This window comes from Lasioglossum baleicum, chromosome 10 (assembly GCF_051020765.1).
Source record: "Lasioglossum baleicum chromosome 10, iyLasBale1, whole genome shotgun sequence".
Lineage (NCBI taxonomy): Eukaryota > Metazoa > Arthropoda > Insecta > Hymenoptera > Halictidae > Lasioglossum > Lasioglossum baleicum.
In genome coordinates this window covers 11,381,680-11,398,130 of record NC_134938.1, presented here as the reverse complement: position 1 = coordinate 11,398,130, position 16,451 = coordinate 11,381,680, and the positions used below count along the sequence as shown (strand labels likewise).

The window sequence follows — 16,451 nt, the reverse complement described above, 5'->3', positions numbered from 1 at the left end:
GGCGTGTCGCGGAGGCGGAGTCCGTCCCCGCGCTCTGATTGGTCCGTGTTTTTCGTTAATAACTCCTGAACGAAGCCACGGAGAGCATTTTCGTAAAGGGGAAAGTTACTTGAAATGACCTGAGAAATCTTCTCAGAAAGCGTACGTAATATGGAACATATTTTATGCAAGATAAACTCGTTATAAAATATGCGAGACAAAACTATGTACTCTTTCTTTAAACAATTTTTTAACGAGTTGAATTCTCCGAAGATACGAAATCATTCGTTGCTCGGTCAATCTGCTAATGAGATCAATGATTCCACGAAAGGCGGAGAACTAGCCTAATCGTTCGAGATCTAAATCCTCCGGCGCGCGTCACCGACGCACACGTGCATCGTTTTAATAAACAAGAGAGCTGTATGCGTTCGTATAAAATTTCCTGGATTTTTCCCAGATACTTGGAATAGCTTGCAACAGATTCCAGCGATTATGGCACCGGATCTCGCGCTTTTGGCCAATGCTGTACGTCCGAAGCGATTATTAAAAGCAGTCGACGCGGAAAGTTGTTTTACGTAAATGCATTCTGGTTACGCAATGGTCACGATTGCAACCTACACCTCGTCCCTGCCATTTCCGTAATAGTTGCAATGCAGCAAATACACACGGAGAGAAATTCTAAACCATTTCAAGTTTTATCGGTACAGTTGCTGCACGAATCGCCAATCAATAATCTCGTTATACCTGCGCCCCGGAAAATAAGACGTTTCCGCGATCGATGGTTTATTCCGCAGATTCTCGTAACGTGATTCATTGCAGACTCGACCAGACTCGGCTTTATGTACGCAAACGGTCTTCAATTAGCATCGTTCTATTAACTGATTAGATTCGCTGCACATATTGCAACTGCACACGTGCGAGATCTTTTTAACGAGAACTAGCCTGATGCGAAATTACAAAATAATTTAGTTAGTTTCTGAAAAAGCAACTGTATCCAAATAAAAATCGAAACGGACGGTAACTTTCAATATCAAATCATCAACGTTCAATATTAAATGTCATGGAACTTCTTGATTATGTTACTTAGCCACACGTAATAGGTAAAAACATACGGGTAAGATCGTAACGGGCTCTACAATCGAATTATAATTGATATTCGAACCAGCATCGGTGAATATAAATTATAATCTCATCGCTAATCAATAAATTAAGGCTACGGTGTTTCTAAGATGTATTCGGGGTTTATAATTATTGTACTCGACAGTTTGAGGGCCGCTGTCACGCGGGCGTGAGTTCATTTCTTTTTTCTTTGTTTTCAGTATTTTAGCTACCAAACCAGTACCCACACAAAACCTTCATAAATTAATTCATTGATTGAAACAAAAATTGTAAAGTCGTGATGTGTGATACTGAATATTTTTAAATCTGAGTAGATTTTGTAGAATACCAAAATTATAACATCGTAAAATTGACCAATTATAAAAATATAGAATTACAGTAAAATAAAATTATAGAATTACGTGACACGGTAGTCAATGTGTCAGGCATTATTAATGAAAAATTGAATAAAAGAAATCTGCAGTCATCAAAGTGTCAAGGTCGCTAAAGTGTTCACCCGTCTGCTGCAGTGTCCCCTAAGCCATCAGCTTATGCGAGAAAGTACACCGTGTGTGCAGACGCATCTAGGGCTCACTATACTACAGTACCGTAATAGTGTCTCGAGTAAGGGGTGCCTAAGGGGTCGTGCTTCTCGGCTCGTGACTGTTGTTGACTACGTGGTGGTGTGTCGTCTAGGCGGTTCTCTACTTTATGTCTAAAAAACAGCCTTTTTACTTTCCGTATGGTTGGTACTGGCCCTCTAGATTACTCACGTATTGCGCGTGATTCGACGTTGGATAATCCGCCCATTTTGTCAGGTCCATACTGGGCAGGATCCCGCTTCGACAGGGAACTCTGGGATTTCTATGAACAACCATAAACATGTCATTGGAAGCAAGGCTTCATTACCAGCTGCATCAGAGGTTCTACTAAAAGAGAGATCTAGTTGATCAGTTGGGCAATTGTTGCTAGCTTCATCAGGAGTCAGAAGACCTATTGATGTGCCCTAATCTAGTAGAGCTAGCTTAGACATAGCTGATGATGTTCCCCTAATCTGGTAGACCTAGCTAGCGGTTTAATACTCGCCAATCAGAAAAGAGGCACTTTTAATTGGTCAGGCAACAATCTTTCAAGCATTACTACTAGCTTTTCAGAGGACAGAGGACCTCCTGATAGAGACGTGGGTTTTGTAAAGGTCCCCTAATCTAGTAGAGCTAGCTGAGACATAGCTGATGGTGTTCCCCTAATCTTGTGGCCCTAGCTAGCGGTTCATTGCTCGGCAATCAGAAAAGAGAGACTTTTAATTGATCAGCTAACAATGTTTCAAGCATTGCTGCTTGCTTTTTAGAGGACAGAGGACCTCCTGATATCGATGTGTTGTGTTCCTCTAACGTAGTGAAGCTAGCTTCCTAACATCCTAGGAGTCTGATGATCAGTGTAAGAGAATACGTACATTTCATGGTCAGGTAGTACCATAGGGTAGATCTGTATAGTGTCGATAAGATCGGTATTGTCGCAGATCACTCTGGCAAGCTTGATTTTCCGAATCTCGTTCAGTTGTTCTGGAAAGAGAAGTGAAAGGTGAGCTTGCGTAGCGGAGAGCGTGCGTTCACGATTCGCGTGTGCCGGTACACTTGTTTTCCGGTGATTGACGATCGCGTCCTTGGATCGGATCAACGCTGGCGATCCTCGATTGGAAAGGTTCGCTTACCGGGAGTGAAGGACGATGGCTGGTTCGGCAGCTCGTACCAAAATCGGTCACCGCGACGAGAATAGCTAAATTGCGTGGCAATTACACAGGCGAAGGTTGGCCCGAGCATGCTACCCGGAAGTGGCCGCTCAGAGACACCTCCCGACCATAGGTCCACATCGGCCGGGTGTCTGAAAGTTCGATTAGTATGAAATCATACGCTCGATTCTGCGAATTCGGGGATGCGTAATCACGACGAATAGTTGGGACTCGTCCGTCTCAAATTCTATATATAGCGTGGCTTGAATTATTAACGAAGTTATGGTCGAATATTCAATGAATCTTCATTCGCTGTTGTCCGATCTCAACTTTTGTTTGCGATCTTTTTAGTATGTCCGCATGCTTTTGTAATAATATTCCTCGCGGGATTTCAAGGCACTCCACGTTTCTATAATAATCGATACACGAATCTAAAATTTGATTTATTTACTCACTCGAAGATGGAGCTATAGCGTCTGATGGTCTCGTTAGGCATGGAGCCGAAGAGTTCTTCGAAAGTGTCCGCCCAGGGAAGGCCACAGAATTTTCTGTGATAAAATTGATTTGCATGAGATAAGTCTGCACATATGTAGTCAATATTTTTTTTATTAAACGAGGCAGATAATTTTAGTCAGCTGAGACGTATACGTGTCACGTGGTAAGCATAATTCGCTAACCTGAATTCCATGTAGCTTGGAATAGCAAATTCACGACCACGTTGCATATTGAAGGAAACTAGGTCCAGACCGAACTTCGCTCCAGCCTTTTTGAATAAGTGATTGGTAACCTGAAATCATGGTACATAGTCTATGTTCTTCATATTCGATATTAGTTATTAATATGGAAAATGTTCATACCTCTTGCGTGATGGAGTCGTCCATAGCTTGAGCGACTTGGTTCATCAGTCCCATGATGTATTCATCGAACACACCGGCTCGATACAAATCGTAGGGTCTTCTGATCAGGTCTGACAGCCTCTTGGAAGCTTCATTGAAATGTATAATACGTTAAATTCTCATGTTTTAGAATGATATTATTTCTGAATGTGAAGATTTATAATTATGTGGTAAATTACCGATGAATTTGTGAGCTTTACTCCATCTCTCAACCGCTGTTGGCAACAAGGAATGGCCAAATCTGAACGCTGCAGCCGCAAACGCATCTATCACAGATGGGTTCACGCTATCGTCATATCCGTCCCAGTAATCCTTTAAAATATTATTTTCGATAATTGCGAAGATGTTATTTTTAACAATTTCTTTGGTCACCAACATCTCCGCGGCATTTCTCCGATTGAAACGAGTCCAAACACGATACAATTCGGACCAGATTTACCTGTTTAATCCGCGATTTGGCAGAATCTCGATTATGCGAACCTCCCTATCCTATGGCGGATGGTACAGATAAATGTGATCCGAACTATGTCGTGTTTGGACTCGTTTTAATCGGAAAAATGTCAGGATTCTGTTAGTGCGAGTAACGGTGTGAAAAACCCTAACATTTTTCTCGAGGAGGAGACCGAATTTCCCCATGACATCCTTTCCGAGCAAGATGGGCAAGAATTCATTATACGTAATGTGCTGAATCTGAGCAATGACGATTCTTCTAGACTCCTGGAACAGGATCTCATCATCCCAGTGGGGATTAATTTGGTTCAAGGATTTGGCGATCCTGTTGTGCTCTCTCGCCATTAACGTGTGCATGCAGGTCAACACTAGCTGCTCGTTAACTCGTATCTCACCTATAAAAATCAATCAATCAAAAAACTTCATCTACGAACCCACGAAAAGTCGTGTAGATTATTTATTTAAAAAAATGTGTCGGTAGTGTGTTCTCTCGGTGAAGCAAGGAATCAAAACAACTGTCACGTTTCCCGTATTAATCGCCGCAATTAATTCTGCGTGAACGAACATTTTCCTTCAGCGGAACATTGTAGGAACTCCAATGGAAGCTGTTGACCTTGGTTCCGGCCACTCCCTTTCCGATAATCGACCGATCGAACGGCTATCGACGTTCTTCGACTCGACGGTGCAGAATGCGAGCATTCTAAAAGTGAATTTCGACACTGCCACCGGCAGATAACGCGACGGCTATTATCGTTTAGGTATCCGTCAACGATGCGTAACGTCGTGCACAATTATTAGTTAACCCTTGTCCTCGAATAGCAACTTTAAGAGTTCGAGAACACACACACGAATAACAATAGTATTGGGTCGGCGAGAAAGTAATCTCGGGGTATTTTAAGGTGAAATAGAGCCCATTTTTTTTATTCAAGCAATACATTTTAATGAATAAGATATTTTCCATTTTGTTCGATGATCTTCTACCAAAACAAATAAATAAGAAAATTTGATGAGTTACAGTTTATTGCTCGATTAAAAAAATTGGTTTTGACTTCACCTTCAAATACCGAAATTAGTTTCTTGCAAACCAAAAAATCAGACCGCGGATTTTTTATGGTAAATAAAAATTGTCTGAATTAATTGCATGATGCAGGATCTACATAGACAATAATTTTTTAATCATTTTTTACTGTTTTGTGTTAATAATAAACGAACAAATTTACCTGCTTCGAAACAATACATCGATCTATTAGGTCTCGTGCAACCCTCATCAGGGATGTCCAGTTTCAATGGCAACAGATCCTTCAGACCATACTCTGAGAAAACAGGATTCATTCGCAGCAATCCTCCATACCCTGTTCGCAGTTTCCTGGAAATCAAAACAATAAAGATCTCCATTAGGATTAATTATCGCACTCTATTCATTTTCACAGCTCTCACCTAATTAGTAACTGCAAATATGAAGGAAGTATTTTTAGTCCATCTTTCAGAATTTTTCGTGGCCGATCGAAAAAGGGCAGGTGCACAAACTTTTCGTTTTAAATCTCAACTACAGTTTCGACAATATCTGCATAGTTTTCTAATTGCCAAAATGTCCGTACGAACCCGTGAACAATTTGTTTAACGAAGGTATCACTATTGTCAACAATTTCGCGAGAACCAAAGATTTTGAGTTCTTTTCGATTAAATTCTTGCATAATATTTTGTGTAATAAATGTGAGGTTGTACATGCACATGAGGAGTTGTACAGGGTGTATAAAAAGTAATGTTCATCCATCCTAGGAGTGAATCCACACCTCTGGATCGGTGAACATTTGTAAGAGAAACTTGCCGCAAAATTGTTTATAACGAAGAAAATTGTTGTTAAAATTTGTTTTTACGTCAATACCTTCTACTCATCGAGAAGAGGAAGAGTTTGGAAGGAACCACATGTTGCAAACAAATAGTTATTGAGATATAGAATTATATGTATAGACAAAAACCGGCTGCTCTTTACTTTACTCAAAATTTGTGCCTTTCTTCTATAAATTATGATGTATTTGGTATGTCATCCAGTAGATCTGTACCCGGGGCGGCTGCAGATCGAAGTTTCGATCCTATAGGATCAATGGAGTGGATTCAGGAGTTATGCTTGCTTAAAGTTGAGCAATTTGCAGTGTTTGACAGGGGTAAGGGCGCCGCTATAATGGTTTGTAGTGACGATCGCGAGCCGCTTACCGAGCAGAAACGTCGGTTCTTGCCGCCTAATCTCAACCAACTCGGTAAGCAGCTCGCGACCGTCGCTATAAACCAATATGGCGGCGCCCTTACCTGTCCCAAACACTGCAGATTCGTCAACTTTCAGCAAGCATAACTCCTGAACCATTGATCCTATGGGATCGAAACTTCGATCTGCAGCCGCCTCGGGTACAACTCTACAGGATTACATACCAAATACATCATAATTTATAGGAGAAAGGCACAAATTTTGAGTAAAGTAAAGAGCAGCCGGCTTTTGTCTATACGTATAATTCTACACAATCAAATTTCGCAAGAACTTCAACAGCTTATATCTCAATAACTATTTGTTTGCGATTTGTGTCTCCTTTCAAACTCTCTCTTCTCGTTACTCATCACTACTACTCAGAAGGTATTAATGTAAAAACAAACTTTAACAACAATTTTCTTTGTTATAAACAATTTCGCGGCAAGTTTCTCTGACAACTGTCCACCGATCCAGAGGTGTAGATTCACCCCTAGGACGGAAGATTACTTTTTATACAACCTGTACATGCGAGGTGATTAGTGTAATTAGTCCGATGATCGCCTCGGCCACGGACGCGTGAAATTTCGTGTTGTGGAACGCCTTTAAGACCGCGGGTGCTCGATTGGGAAATCCGCGCGGAGATCTCATAACGCGAGCGGACTAGAAAGTGCGAGTACTATAGAATGCATGTACATATATCCTTACGTTCGCAAAATATAGAACAAACGTAGTGCTGATTTATTGTCGCGGATGACGTAAGGGATGCAACGTTGCCTCTGAAAGCCAGCATCGAACCAACCTGAACCACTTTCGCATTATTCACTTGCATTCGTTGCAAATATGTTCAATAATTAAACAATCAAAATATCAACAGAGGAAAAAATGTCCGGACAATTTTGTAATTTTTTTCAATTTTTTAAAAAATTCTTGACCCCCACTCTACCTTCCCCTTCCACGTCGCTGTTCCCCTACGCTCCCGCTCGGTCACGTGACGCGGTTTCGTAAGTTTTCCAGCACAATGGCTACGATGAAAAAAATTGCAAATAAATATTTCAATGCACAATTACCTTCCGAAAGTCTCCGTGACTCCGTAAACAGTATTTCCATCCAAAACTCCAGTGAGAAGATTGAAAGGCACTCGAGAGCCTAATCGACATCCTGGTCGTACTGCAGGAAAGGCTCGGACGAAGTCCAAGCATTTTACGTTGAACAACCTGTAGAAATAATCGTCCTCAGGTATGTAGATCTCGTTGCAGTAAGGGTTCTTCAGGTGTGGAGGTCTTCGACAACATTCCTCCGGGTCGTTTCGATTCAGTGGATCTGAAAGAGAGAGATGGATCATCGATCATATGAAAACTACTGGCATTCCGTTGCCTGGTGGCGTTTGTTATTTAATTCCGTGGACGTAGTTAACTTTCCCTGTCGATCTGGCCGAGATGTAACATGTGCTTGTTAGATGGGAAGAGTGTATACTGTATACAGTTAGGAGTAAAACCGATCACACACACTTTAAATCAAAATAACTTTCTTATGAATGGACCAAACGACTTCAACTTCAAAAGAATTAGTTTAGTCAATGGCGTCTAAGAAATATGTTGAAAAAATGCATTAGGTCGGAATCGTGAAAAATAATAGTAAAAATTGATTTTAATGACTTTTTTAGCCGGGCCAATAACGAAAATTTAAAAAATGTGTTTGGTCGACTCGTATAAATTATATACGCTCCGAAAATTTCATTGAAATCGGTTAATTGGTTTACAAGGTATAAACGATCAAAAGTGGTAAAAATTCCGAGAATCTTGAAAAAATTGCAATTTTTACCACTTTCGATCGTTTATAACTCGTAAACCAATTAACCAATTTCAATGAAATTTGCAAAACGTATATAATTTATAGGAGTTGACCAAACACATCTTTTAAATTTTCAAAAAGTTGTAAAAATCAAATTTTGCTATTGTTTTCACAATTCCGAACAAATGCATTTTTTCAACATATTTTTTAGACGCCATTTACTAAACGAATTCTTCTAGCCTTACAGGGAAATTGAGGTCGTTTGGTACATTCATAAAAAAGTTATTCTGATTTAAAGTGTGTGTGATCAGTTTTGCTCCTAACTGTAGTGAGTAATAAGTGAGTATAGTGAGCGGAGGTTCTTTTATTTGAAAAATATTACGAATGTCGTCTTGTTGATTTTAACGAAGTTCTCTGAATTACATAATTTATATTGTTATTAATTAAATAATCGTTGTGAGTACTTTACATAAAAGGATGTGCATAGATCATCAGTGTTATGATTGCGAAGCTTCTACTTTCTCAACTAGTTTTTTTCACTTTCGTTGAGTAAATGACAGCTTTTAACGTGCCACGCCTCATTGACTCGATAATTATTATTCATGACGATATGAAACTGGTATAGTATTCATCTGTTTTATTCGCCAGTGATTTGTACGTACTAATTCGATTACTTTCCTTCCGGTAGTTGTTCGTAAATACCTATTTAATCATATTCAAGTTGTTACGAGTCTCGATCTTTCATTTGAGCCGTTTATTTTGAAAGTGGCCTAAGTCCGTTTAAGTTTAAATTGAGATATTTCAGAGTTTGCGTTTGAATGAAATTAAAAATATACGTATCGAATATTTTTACTACTACCTTAACATCAAACAACTGACAAATGGACTTAGGCCACTTTCAAAATGAAAATTTGTATCATTCTATTAACCAGCTAATTTCGTTTTACAAAATCTTTGTGATTTTACTAGTTACAATTTGCTTCAGAATGAAAAGATAACGTAGAAATGTAAATATTAAAATTGCTAGCTTGATTTTTCTCGAAGATGGACTTGGGCCACTTTCAAAATAAACGGCTCATTCGTTCACTTCCTCGGTTAATTTATATATATATGAATTTTCGAAATGTCCATCATTCCTACGAGTGTCCAATATGCAGTGGCCCCTCAAAAGTGTTCGTACGTCCTTTAAAACAGAATAAAATTTTTATAATTGTATCAAACGCGACCTGATGTTTTGTAAGCACTTAGAAGCATCGGTTTACTAAATGATATGCAAAAAAATTTGCAAAAATAAAAAAGGCATTTTTAAAACTTTTTTATTTGGGCCCTTAATGAAAATTTAAAATATGTGTTTTGTAGATCTATGTTAGTTATACACATACTGAAAACTTCATCGAAATCGGTTGACGCAGGAAAAAACGACACGCATCGAAAGATGTACGATTCTGTGGATTTAGTAAAACCACGATTTCCACCATTTTTAACCGCTTGTAACTCGTGTGTATCTCAATCGATTTCGATGAAATTTTCAGTATGTGTATAACTAACATAGATCTACAGAAAACATATTTTAAATTTTCACTTAGGGCCCAAATAAAGAAGTTTTAAAAATGCCTTTTTTTATTGCATGTAACCTTGTAAATTATAATTTTTGGAAAATCTTTTTTGCACATCATTTAGTAAACCAATGCTTCTAATTGCTTACAAAACATCAGGTCGTTTGGTACAATTATAAATAAGTGATTCTGTTTTCAAGGGCGTACGAACACTTTTGTTGAGCTTGATAATGTTAAGCTTGAAGGGGGCGATTCATTGCAACGAAAAAGTTGCTTCGAATGATCTCAGGAATCAAAAAATGATTCCATTAATTTCTTCCAGGAAAAAATCCAAAAATTTTCCGTTCGTTAGCCAGATCGATGACCCCTTTAATTCAACTTGTAGAACAACAAACACATCAATTCACAAAAATAAAATTAGACAAAAAGTTTGGTTCATCGAAACGTCTCTGTGTGTACAGTGTCGGAACAACAGTAAAATAGGAGAGAGAAGGGAAGCGTCTGTTCCGGAATGGGCGCGCTGACCGAGACTTCGCGAACGAGGAAAAAAGAACCGCCGAGGCCCAATTTTCAGTCAATAGCAAATTATGCAATCGTCGCCCGGTTCAATTACATCAGCGGCAGGTTCATATATAGCAAGCGTCGTCGGACGGCTCCCAAGCCCTTCTACGTCGGATATTTACCGCCTATCGAAACTAGGGTAACTGCCAGAGAAAGCGAACAGATCGCCGTGCAGATAACTAGGAGGCCGATCATGTGACTACCGTTTCCACGAGACCGTGCGATCCACGCCAAAATCGCACGCGTCCGCAAATCTATCCTGGAACTCGGTAATTAACCGCAGGAACTGGCCCGATAGTCATTATCCGTCCGTAGACAAATTTCTTTGCACAGTCGCTGAGAAAATGTCACCAACAATCTCCTCGAAAGACCGCACGGGAATCGCATTAATGGATAGACTGCGGATCTACAGGGTGTCTAAAAATTCCTTCAACATCCGGAAATGAGATCCTGACATCATTCGAAGCAACATTCTCCTTTGCAAAAATGGCGTCGGCGGCTTTGTTAAGGAGTTATTAACGAAAAACATGGACCAATCAGAGCGCGACCTAGACGCGTGTTGGCACAATCGTGTTTTTCGTTAATAACTCTTTAAAAAAGCCGCGGACGCCAATTCTGCAAAGGAAAATGTTGCTTCAAATGATCTCTCTTCAAATCCTGTATATGCAAAATCAAAATGTTCTGTATTGATTGTGGGATGCAGAAGTGAAACAAAAATTGACTTTATCCCCTCATGACTTCGTTACATTGAACACAATATTGAATGCCCTTAAATTTTTGTCATCTTTGACCGTTTTATATTTCACCCAACCAAGTTTTTCATAAATAAGAACAAATAGTGCATGAAATTCGCAAAAAGAGAAGCATGACGTAGTATAAATTCAACAAATTGTCAGTCTCGAAAATTGTTCTTGCTTCTCTATGAAGAATGTTAAAAATTCAGAAACAGGATTGAAGCCTCCAGCACATAAATCGTTCACCTAATCTTTAGCATTCCGTGCATTTTCTGGATCGTCCAGCAACCCGTCATTCATCTCCAATCGATTCGAGATCTAAATTCTTGAAAGATTGGGATCGCTCTTCCACTTCATTATCTGCCGATTTCGCAATCTGTTGTTGCGTGTACAGGCATGCCAACCTCGATTCGAAATCATTTGATCGCTGATCCCACCCCCTTGCGTAACAAATACACTATACTTTTCCCAGTCAAAAGGTTAATTCGACTACTTTTCTTTCGGATCGTTATCGGCCATTGACAAATGACGTATTCGGCCAACTGCGTGTATATATATGCTGTTGGTAAAGTTTACTTGAATAGTTGGAGGACTATCGATGATATGATCGTACCCAGAGGCGTTCCTGTCAGCGTATAGTCGTGGTCCATGAACTGTCCCCAGGCTATTACCATAACTGTGCCGGCGTGATCGTGATATCCGTCGTCGGGATGCATAGTTCGCGACACTATGCGAGATAGTGGTAGATCTCGGCCGGTTACCGATATTCTCGGCGCAGTTAGGCCGTCCGCGAATCTTGGCGGCATCAATCTGCGAAGGAGAGAAGCAAACGACTCAGAACATTTCTGTAGTATCATAAGCAACTCCTATATTTTTTACAGAATTTTTTTCGAATTTACTTTGGACAATTCGCTAAAAAAACGGTGAAGCCTTGATCTAAGAAAAACGAGTACCCCCTCCACTGCCGGAGCACAGGTTTTTCTTGGATCAAGGCTTTACATAATTTTGGTGCTACATACTCAAACATCAAGCAATGAGACGTGTATATTGATTGTTTAAACAAAATTTATTTCATAAATGATGAAATTGTTTAAACAAAAATGATTTCAGAATTTTTTTTATCTTGCTTGGGGAAATGGCTGCCATGTCCTTATAGTTTGAGACAGCCAGCTGAAATTTTCAGTAAACACTACTCAAATATCAAGCAATGAGACGTGTATATTGATTGTTTAAACAAAAATGATTTCATAGATGAAGAAATTGTTTAATTTCTCTAATTCCGAGTGTCTCTATAATTCGAAGATGTTGAACACGTAGCAAAATCATAAATCTTAGGGTCTGTACAGATCTATTAGATCATCTACCTCTGGAACGGAGATAGCGTTGCGCCCCACGTTGGGTTCCTCAGGTTCGTACAGAGGCCATCGTGTCGCCTATATTTCCCTGGTCTGCATTCCACCTCGCTTAGAAAAGCTGGACAGACCTCGTGGATCAGCGTCTTCGAGGTATCGATCAATGGTAAACTCTTCTCGATCTCTTCAACGCTCAGCCCATACCTAGCGTTAATCCAATAACACGATTTACAAATTATTTTGCTGCATCCCCAAACATTCAAGTGAAATGTTGTTTATAAAAATAAGGATCTTACGTTTTCGCGAGATTCGATGTCACATCCAATAAGAGTTCACCGACCGTCGCTAGGTCTTCGGGTCGCCACATTTTAGCTTTCGGCTGCGCGACATCTACATAAATCATCGCAATACTTAAAATATTGACGTCACGTGCAATGTTAACGTCGGCGGTAAATTCTAAAGATTTAACTAACTGGAATAATTTAGACCGGCACGAATACTGAGATCAGGATTTACTTTTAAATATAGAAATCTAATCAAGAAAAATTAGCATTTAGAAATTCGTTCAAAAATACATTTAAAAATCTAACTGTATGGAAAAGACATTGACGTGGAAAATTAAGAACGTTATCAGCAGCAGAAATGATTGATCTTCAAACTATCATAACTTCAATAAAGTTATGCAATAAAGCTTCATAATAATCAACCTTTTTAAACAATTCTTTGCAGAAGTACATGTACATTCACTGCCACATAAAATCCACCCACACAGTGTTATAAAAAAATGTTTTGTGCTGGATTTACGGTCCCTTGGAATACATTTGAAAATACGTAAAATTAAAACTAAATCTTAAACGATTTCTGACTATGTTACACGAGAACCTACTGCAGTATACTTACTGATACGTTTCCTAGCATCAACATAAGCCCGATTAACGGCGTCATAAGTGATGCAGGTCTGCGATCCTCCGCTCGGCGGGCTGCAACAATAAAAATGCGAGAATGAAAGTTAGCACGTGCTCTCGATCTCCGAATACGAATATTATTTACCGGCATCCCTTTCTCCTCTAATCTCCCCCCCTCCTCTCCTCTCCTCCCTGTCTCTATTTCGCATTTTTTTTCTTGTTGAGTTAATTACCTAACCCTGTAGCCTACTTTCCTGGTGAGAAGTCTCCTGTCGTGCGCGTTTACTATACACGCGTTTACCGTCTCTCTAGCTTCTCGGATATTCTGTATCAAGGTAACCCGAAACTATCATACGAACCATGCGAGAGCACATGAATTGACATATCTTGTTTCTTGGAACGAAATATACTGGCATTGACGTGCCGCTCGTGGCTTTTACCTTCGAAGGTTGACCCGCGCGGTTTTGTCTCCTTGTCGACGGGACTCTGAATTAACCGGGGCACTTCCTTGTCCGGAATTCGCCACGGACGATCAATCATGTCTATTCACTACACCCGTTATGGCTCTCCACTTTTTCCGTTTAACCCCGCGCGACCGGCGACTATTGTCTGGCACTCGAAAATGTTGCAACTTCAAACATCTGTGCGAAGGTTAACAAATTTTTTCCCGGCATGAATCCAACGCGGATTTCAAGATCGTAGCTTTCTCTTTAAAATGAATTCTCAAAAATTGATCTACCATTTTTTTTGGCTGTTTTGTTGAACTTTGAATGAGGAGTGATTTACAGTGGCTCCACTGAACGGTGAATTTGCAATTTTTATAGCTCCGCAAAAAATGATAGTATGATACTAAAATTGGTCTCATTTTGAAGCATGAAGCCTCTACTTTCACTTCACTTTGTTCATTTTGTTCGACGATAGTTTTATTTGATACGGCCAGTGAAAAGCTCGGTAGGTGTTTTGTCTAGAAAATTGTGCAAATTCAACAATCTGTGGAAAGGTTGAAAAATTTTTTCTGGAAACTGATCTACTATGAATTTGAAGATTGAAGTCTCCTCTTTAAAATGAGACCTTGAAAATTGACCTACGATTTCTTTTGGTCCAACTATCGATTTTTTAGTGGAAGGTCTATCCGATAACTTGACGATAGTGTGATTTAAAGGTCTGTGAAAACTTTGAAGAATTTTTCTCAAGAATGAATCTTTTACGGATTTAAAGACTGAAGATTCCTCTTTGCAACGAGACCTTTAAAGTTGATCCACGATTTTCTTTAGCCGAGTTATGGATTTTTGAACGCAGGGTGTACGGACAACTTCTGCTGGATCGAATAGTATAATGAAAGAAATAGTTTGCGAACTGTGAAAGAAGCTGAATAAAAAGGTAGTCGTGTGTGAAACAGTGTCATTAGTGTTAGTGTATATTTATTCTGTTCGATTGCCTGGAACCGTACGTGGAAAAGTAGCGTTGAAAACAAGTTTCCCTTTACAGCCTCTTGCACGGTCGAGGCAACATGACAAAATCAACCGAGAGCAATTTCAAAGTGGCTGGAAACTGTTCTCGGTTGTAAATTCGAGTCAACACTTTCAACGACGCACCGGTTACGTAAATTTAGATAAAATATCGCTGCGGAGGTATCAACATATTTTCCTGTTCGCGGTCGTAAACATGGCCAACCTTTTCCTCCATTCAACCCTAACAGTATCTTAAATAGTAGATAGTAAAACTATATAATATAGTGAAAGTAATAATAAAATTAATATAATGATTGAATTTTAACGCAAACAGGCTTACTTACTAATATACATATAATAAAATGAATATATTTATGATAACATCAATATACAGGGTCATCCGTTTTTAAACGGCCAAACGTTAACCAGCTGTAGAGGACCCCAAATGGAACAACTTTTACCCCTATCACTTTTTTTGTTTCGGCCTTGATTTCCAGATAATTGCAAAGAACCATCACTCTTTGAGTTTACATAAAATTAAATATCTCAGTACTCCAATGATGAATCTTGATGGTTTTTCCTTTGTTTAGTTTAAAATAAGTAGGGACATCTTTTTTATTAAATAAACTTTTTTGTATGATCTTCGGATCATGGTTTTTTGGCGGGGGCACACCGCCACTTTCCAACTTATTTCTTTCAGGCTCCACGGTGTGCACCACGCCAAAAAAACCATGATCCGAAGGTCATACAAAAAAGTTTATTCAATAAAAAAGATGCCCCTACTTATTTTAAACTAAACAAAGGAAAAACCATCAAGATTCATCATTGGAGTCCTGAGATATTTAATTTTATGTAAACTCAAAGAGTGATGGTTTTTTGCAATTATCTGGAAATCAAGGCCGAAACAAAAAAAGTGATAGGGGTAAAAGTTGTTGCATTTGGGGTCCTCTACAGCTGGTTATCGTTTGGCCGTTTAAAAACGGATGACCCTGTATAATAAAATTAATATACAATACATTTAATAATAACGTTAATATATGATAAAATGAATAATGAAATGAATAATGTTTAGTACACGCGTAGCAACAGCTGGGAACCCGAACCATTAATTCCACAAGCTATAGATTTCCCGTTTCATTCAGTATCAGCTGACAGACGCATCGGTAGAAACAAGGCGGCATTGTAACGGTATACTAACTGGTATTAAGTATAAAAATCGCGAGTTTGTTGGTTATCTGTTGCCCAGTGAAACGCGAAGACTCCTATTACAATTTCGAACGCGGCGCGGTGTGACGCGAGGCGGTGCAGCGCGGCGCGCGGCGCCCGTCAGCCATTAATCCGATCAGATTTCGATTCTTCTGCATTCACGAAGGCCCGCCGGCGATGCATCACGGCCAGCATACCGTGAATATAGAAATTCCATGGGAAATTCTTTGGCCGATTCGCTAGACCAGTTGCGAAAATATGCGGAGTGCACTTTAGCTGCATAAATGCACGCTGATCTGGCTTTCACTGTGATTGGAAACGCAGCGTGTAGAACGCGTGGGTCACTTATTCGATGCTGTCCGACTCCTGTGATATTATATTTTGTCCCACTTGTGCTTAGTCTATCACCTCTCTTCATTTCATATAGGAGCATTGGTTTACGAAATGATATGCAAAAAAGATTTTCCAAAAATTATAATTTACAAGGTCACATGCAAAAAT

General features: G+C 39.4%; 2 protein-coding genes across 7 annotated transcripts in view; one reads left to right on the top strand and one right to left on the bottom strand.

Annotated features, from left to right (window-relative positions):
- The window catches only part of Cep290 (Centrosomal protein 290kDa), a 79,576-nt gene that overhangs the window by 20,672 nt on the left and 42,453 nt on the right, over positions 1 to 16,451 (top strand). The gene's annotated exons all lie outside the window — the stretch shown is intronic.
- The window catches only part of Cysu (peroxidase homolog), a 30,223-nt gene that overhangs the window by 2,413 nt on the left and 11,359 nt on the right, over positions 1 to 16,451 (bottom strand). Inside the window, exons 3-17 of one of the 3 annotated variants that reach the window (XM_076432101.1) lie at positions 13,289 to 13,368; positions 12,685 to 12,778; positions 12,401 to 12,592; positions 11,650 to 11,846; positions 7,462 to 7,714; positions 5,373 to 5,518; positions 4,306 to 4,547; positions 3,882 to 4,014; positions 3,664 to 3,791; positions 3,484 to 3,593; positions 3,262 to 3,354; positions 2,789 to 2,958; positions 2,531 to 2,639; positions 1,851 to 1,941; positions 673 to 1,792 (exon numbers count right to left, since the gene is read on the bottom strand). In XM_076432101.1, the coding sequence (XP_076288216.1) occupies positions 1,787 to 1,792; positions 1,851 to 1,941; positions 2,531 to 2,639; positions 2,789 to 2,958; positions 3,262 to 3,354; positions 3,484 to 3,593; positions 3,664 to 3,791; positions 3,882 to 4,014; positions 4,306 to 4,547; positions 5,373 to 5,518; positions 7,462 to 7,714; positions 11,650 to 11,846; positions 12,401 to 12,592; positions 12,685 to 12,778; positions 13,289 to 13,368 (2,044 nt within the window). In that variant the 3' untranslated portion in view covers positions 673 to 1,786. Of the gene's footprint in view, positions 1 to 672; positions 1,942 to 2,530; positions 2,640 to 2,788; positions 2,959 to 3,261; positions 3,355 to 3,483; positions 3,594 to 3,663; positions 3,792 to 3,881; positions 4,015 to 4,305; positions 4,548 to 5,372; positions 5,519 to 7,461; positions 7,715 to 11,649; positions 11,847 to 12,400; positions 12,593 to 12,684; positions 12,779 to 13,288; positions 13,369 to 16,451 lie in introns of those variants that run through there. The other 2 variants (XM_076432099.1, XM_076432100.1) reach the window with 2 other exon arrangements.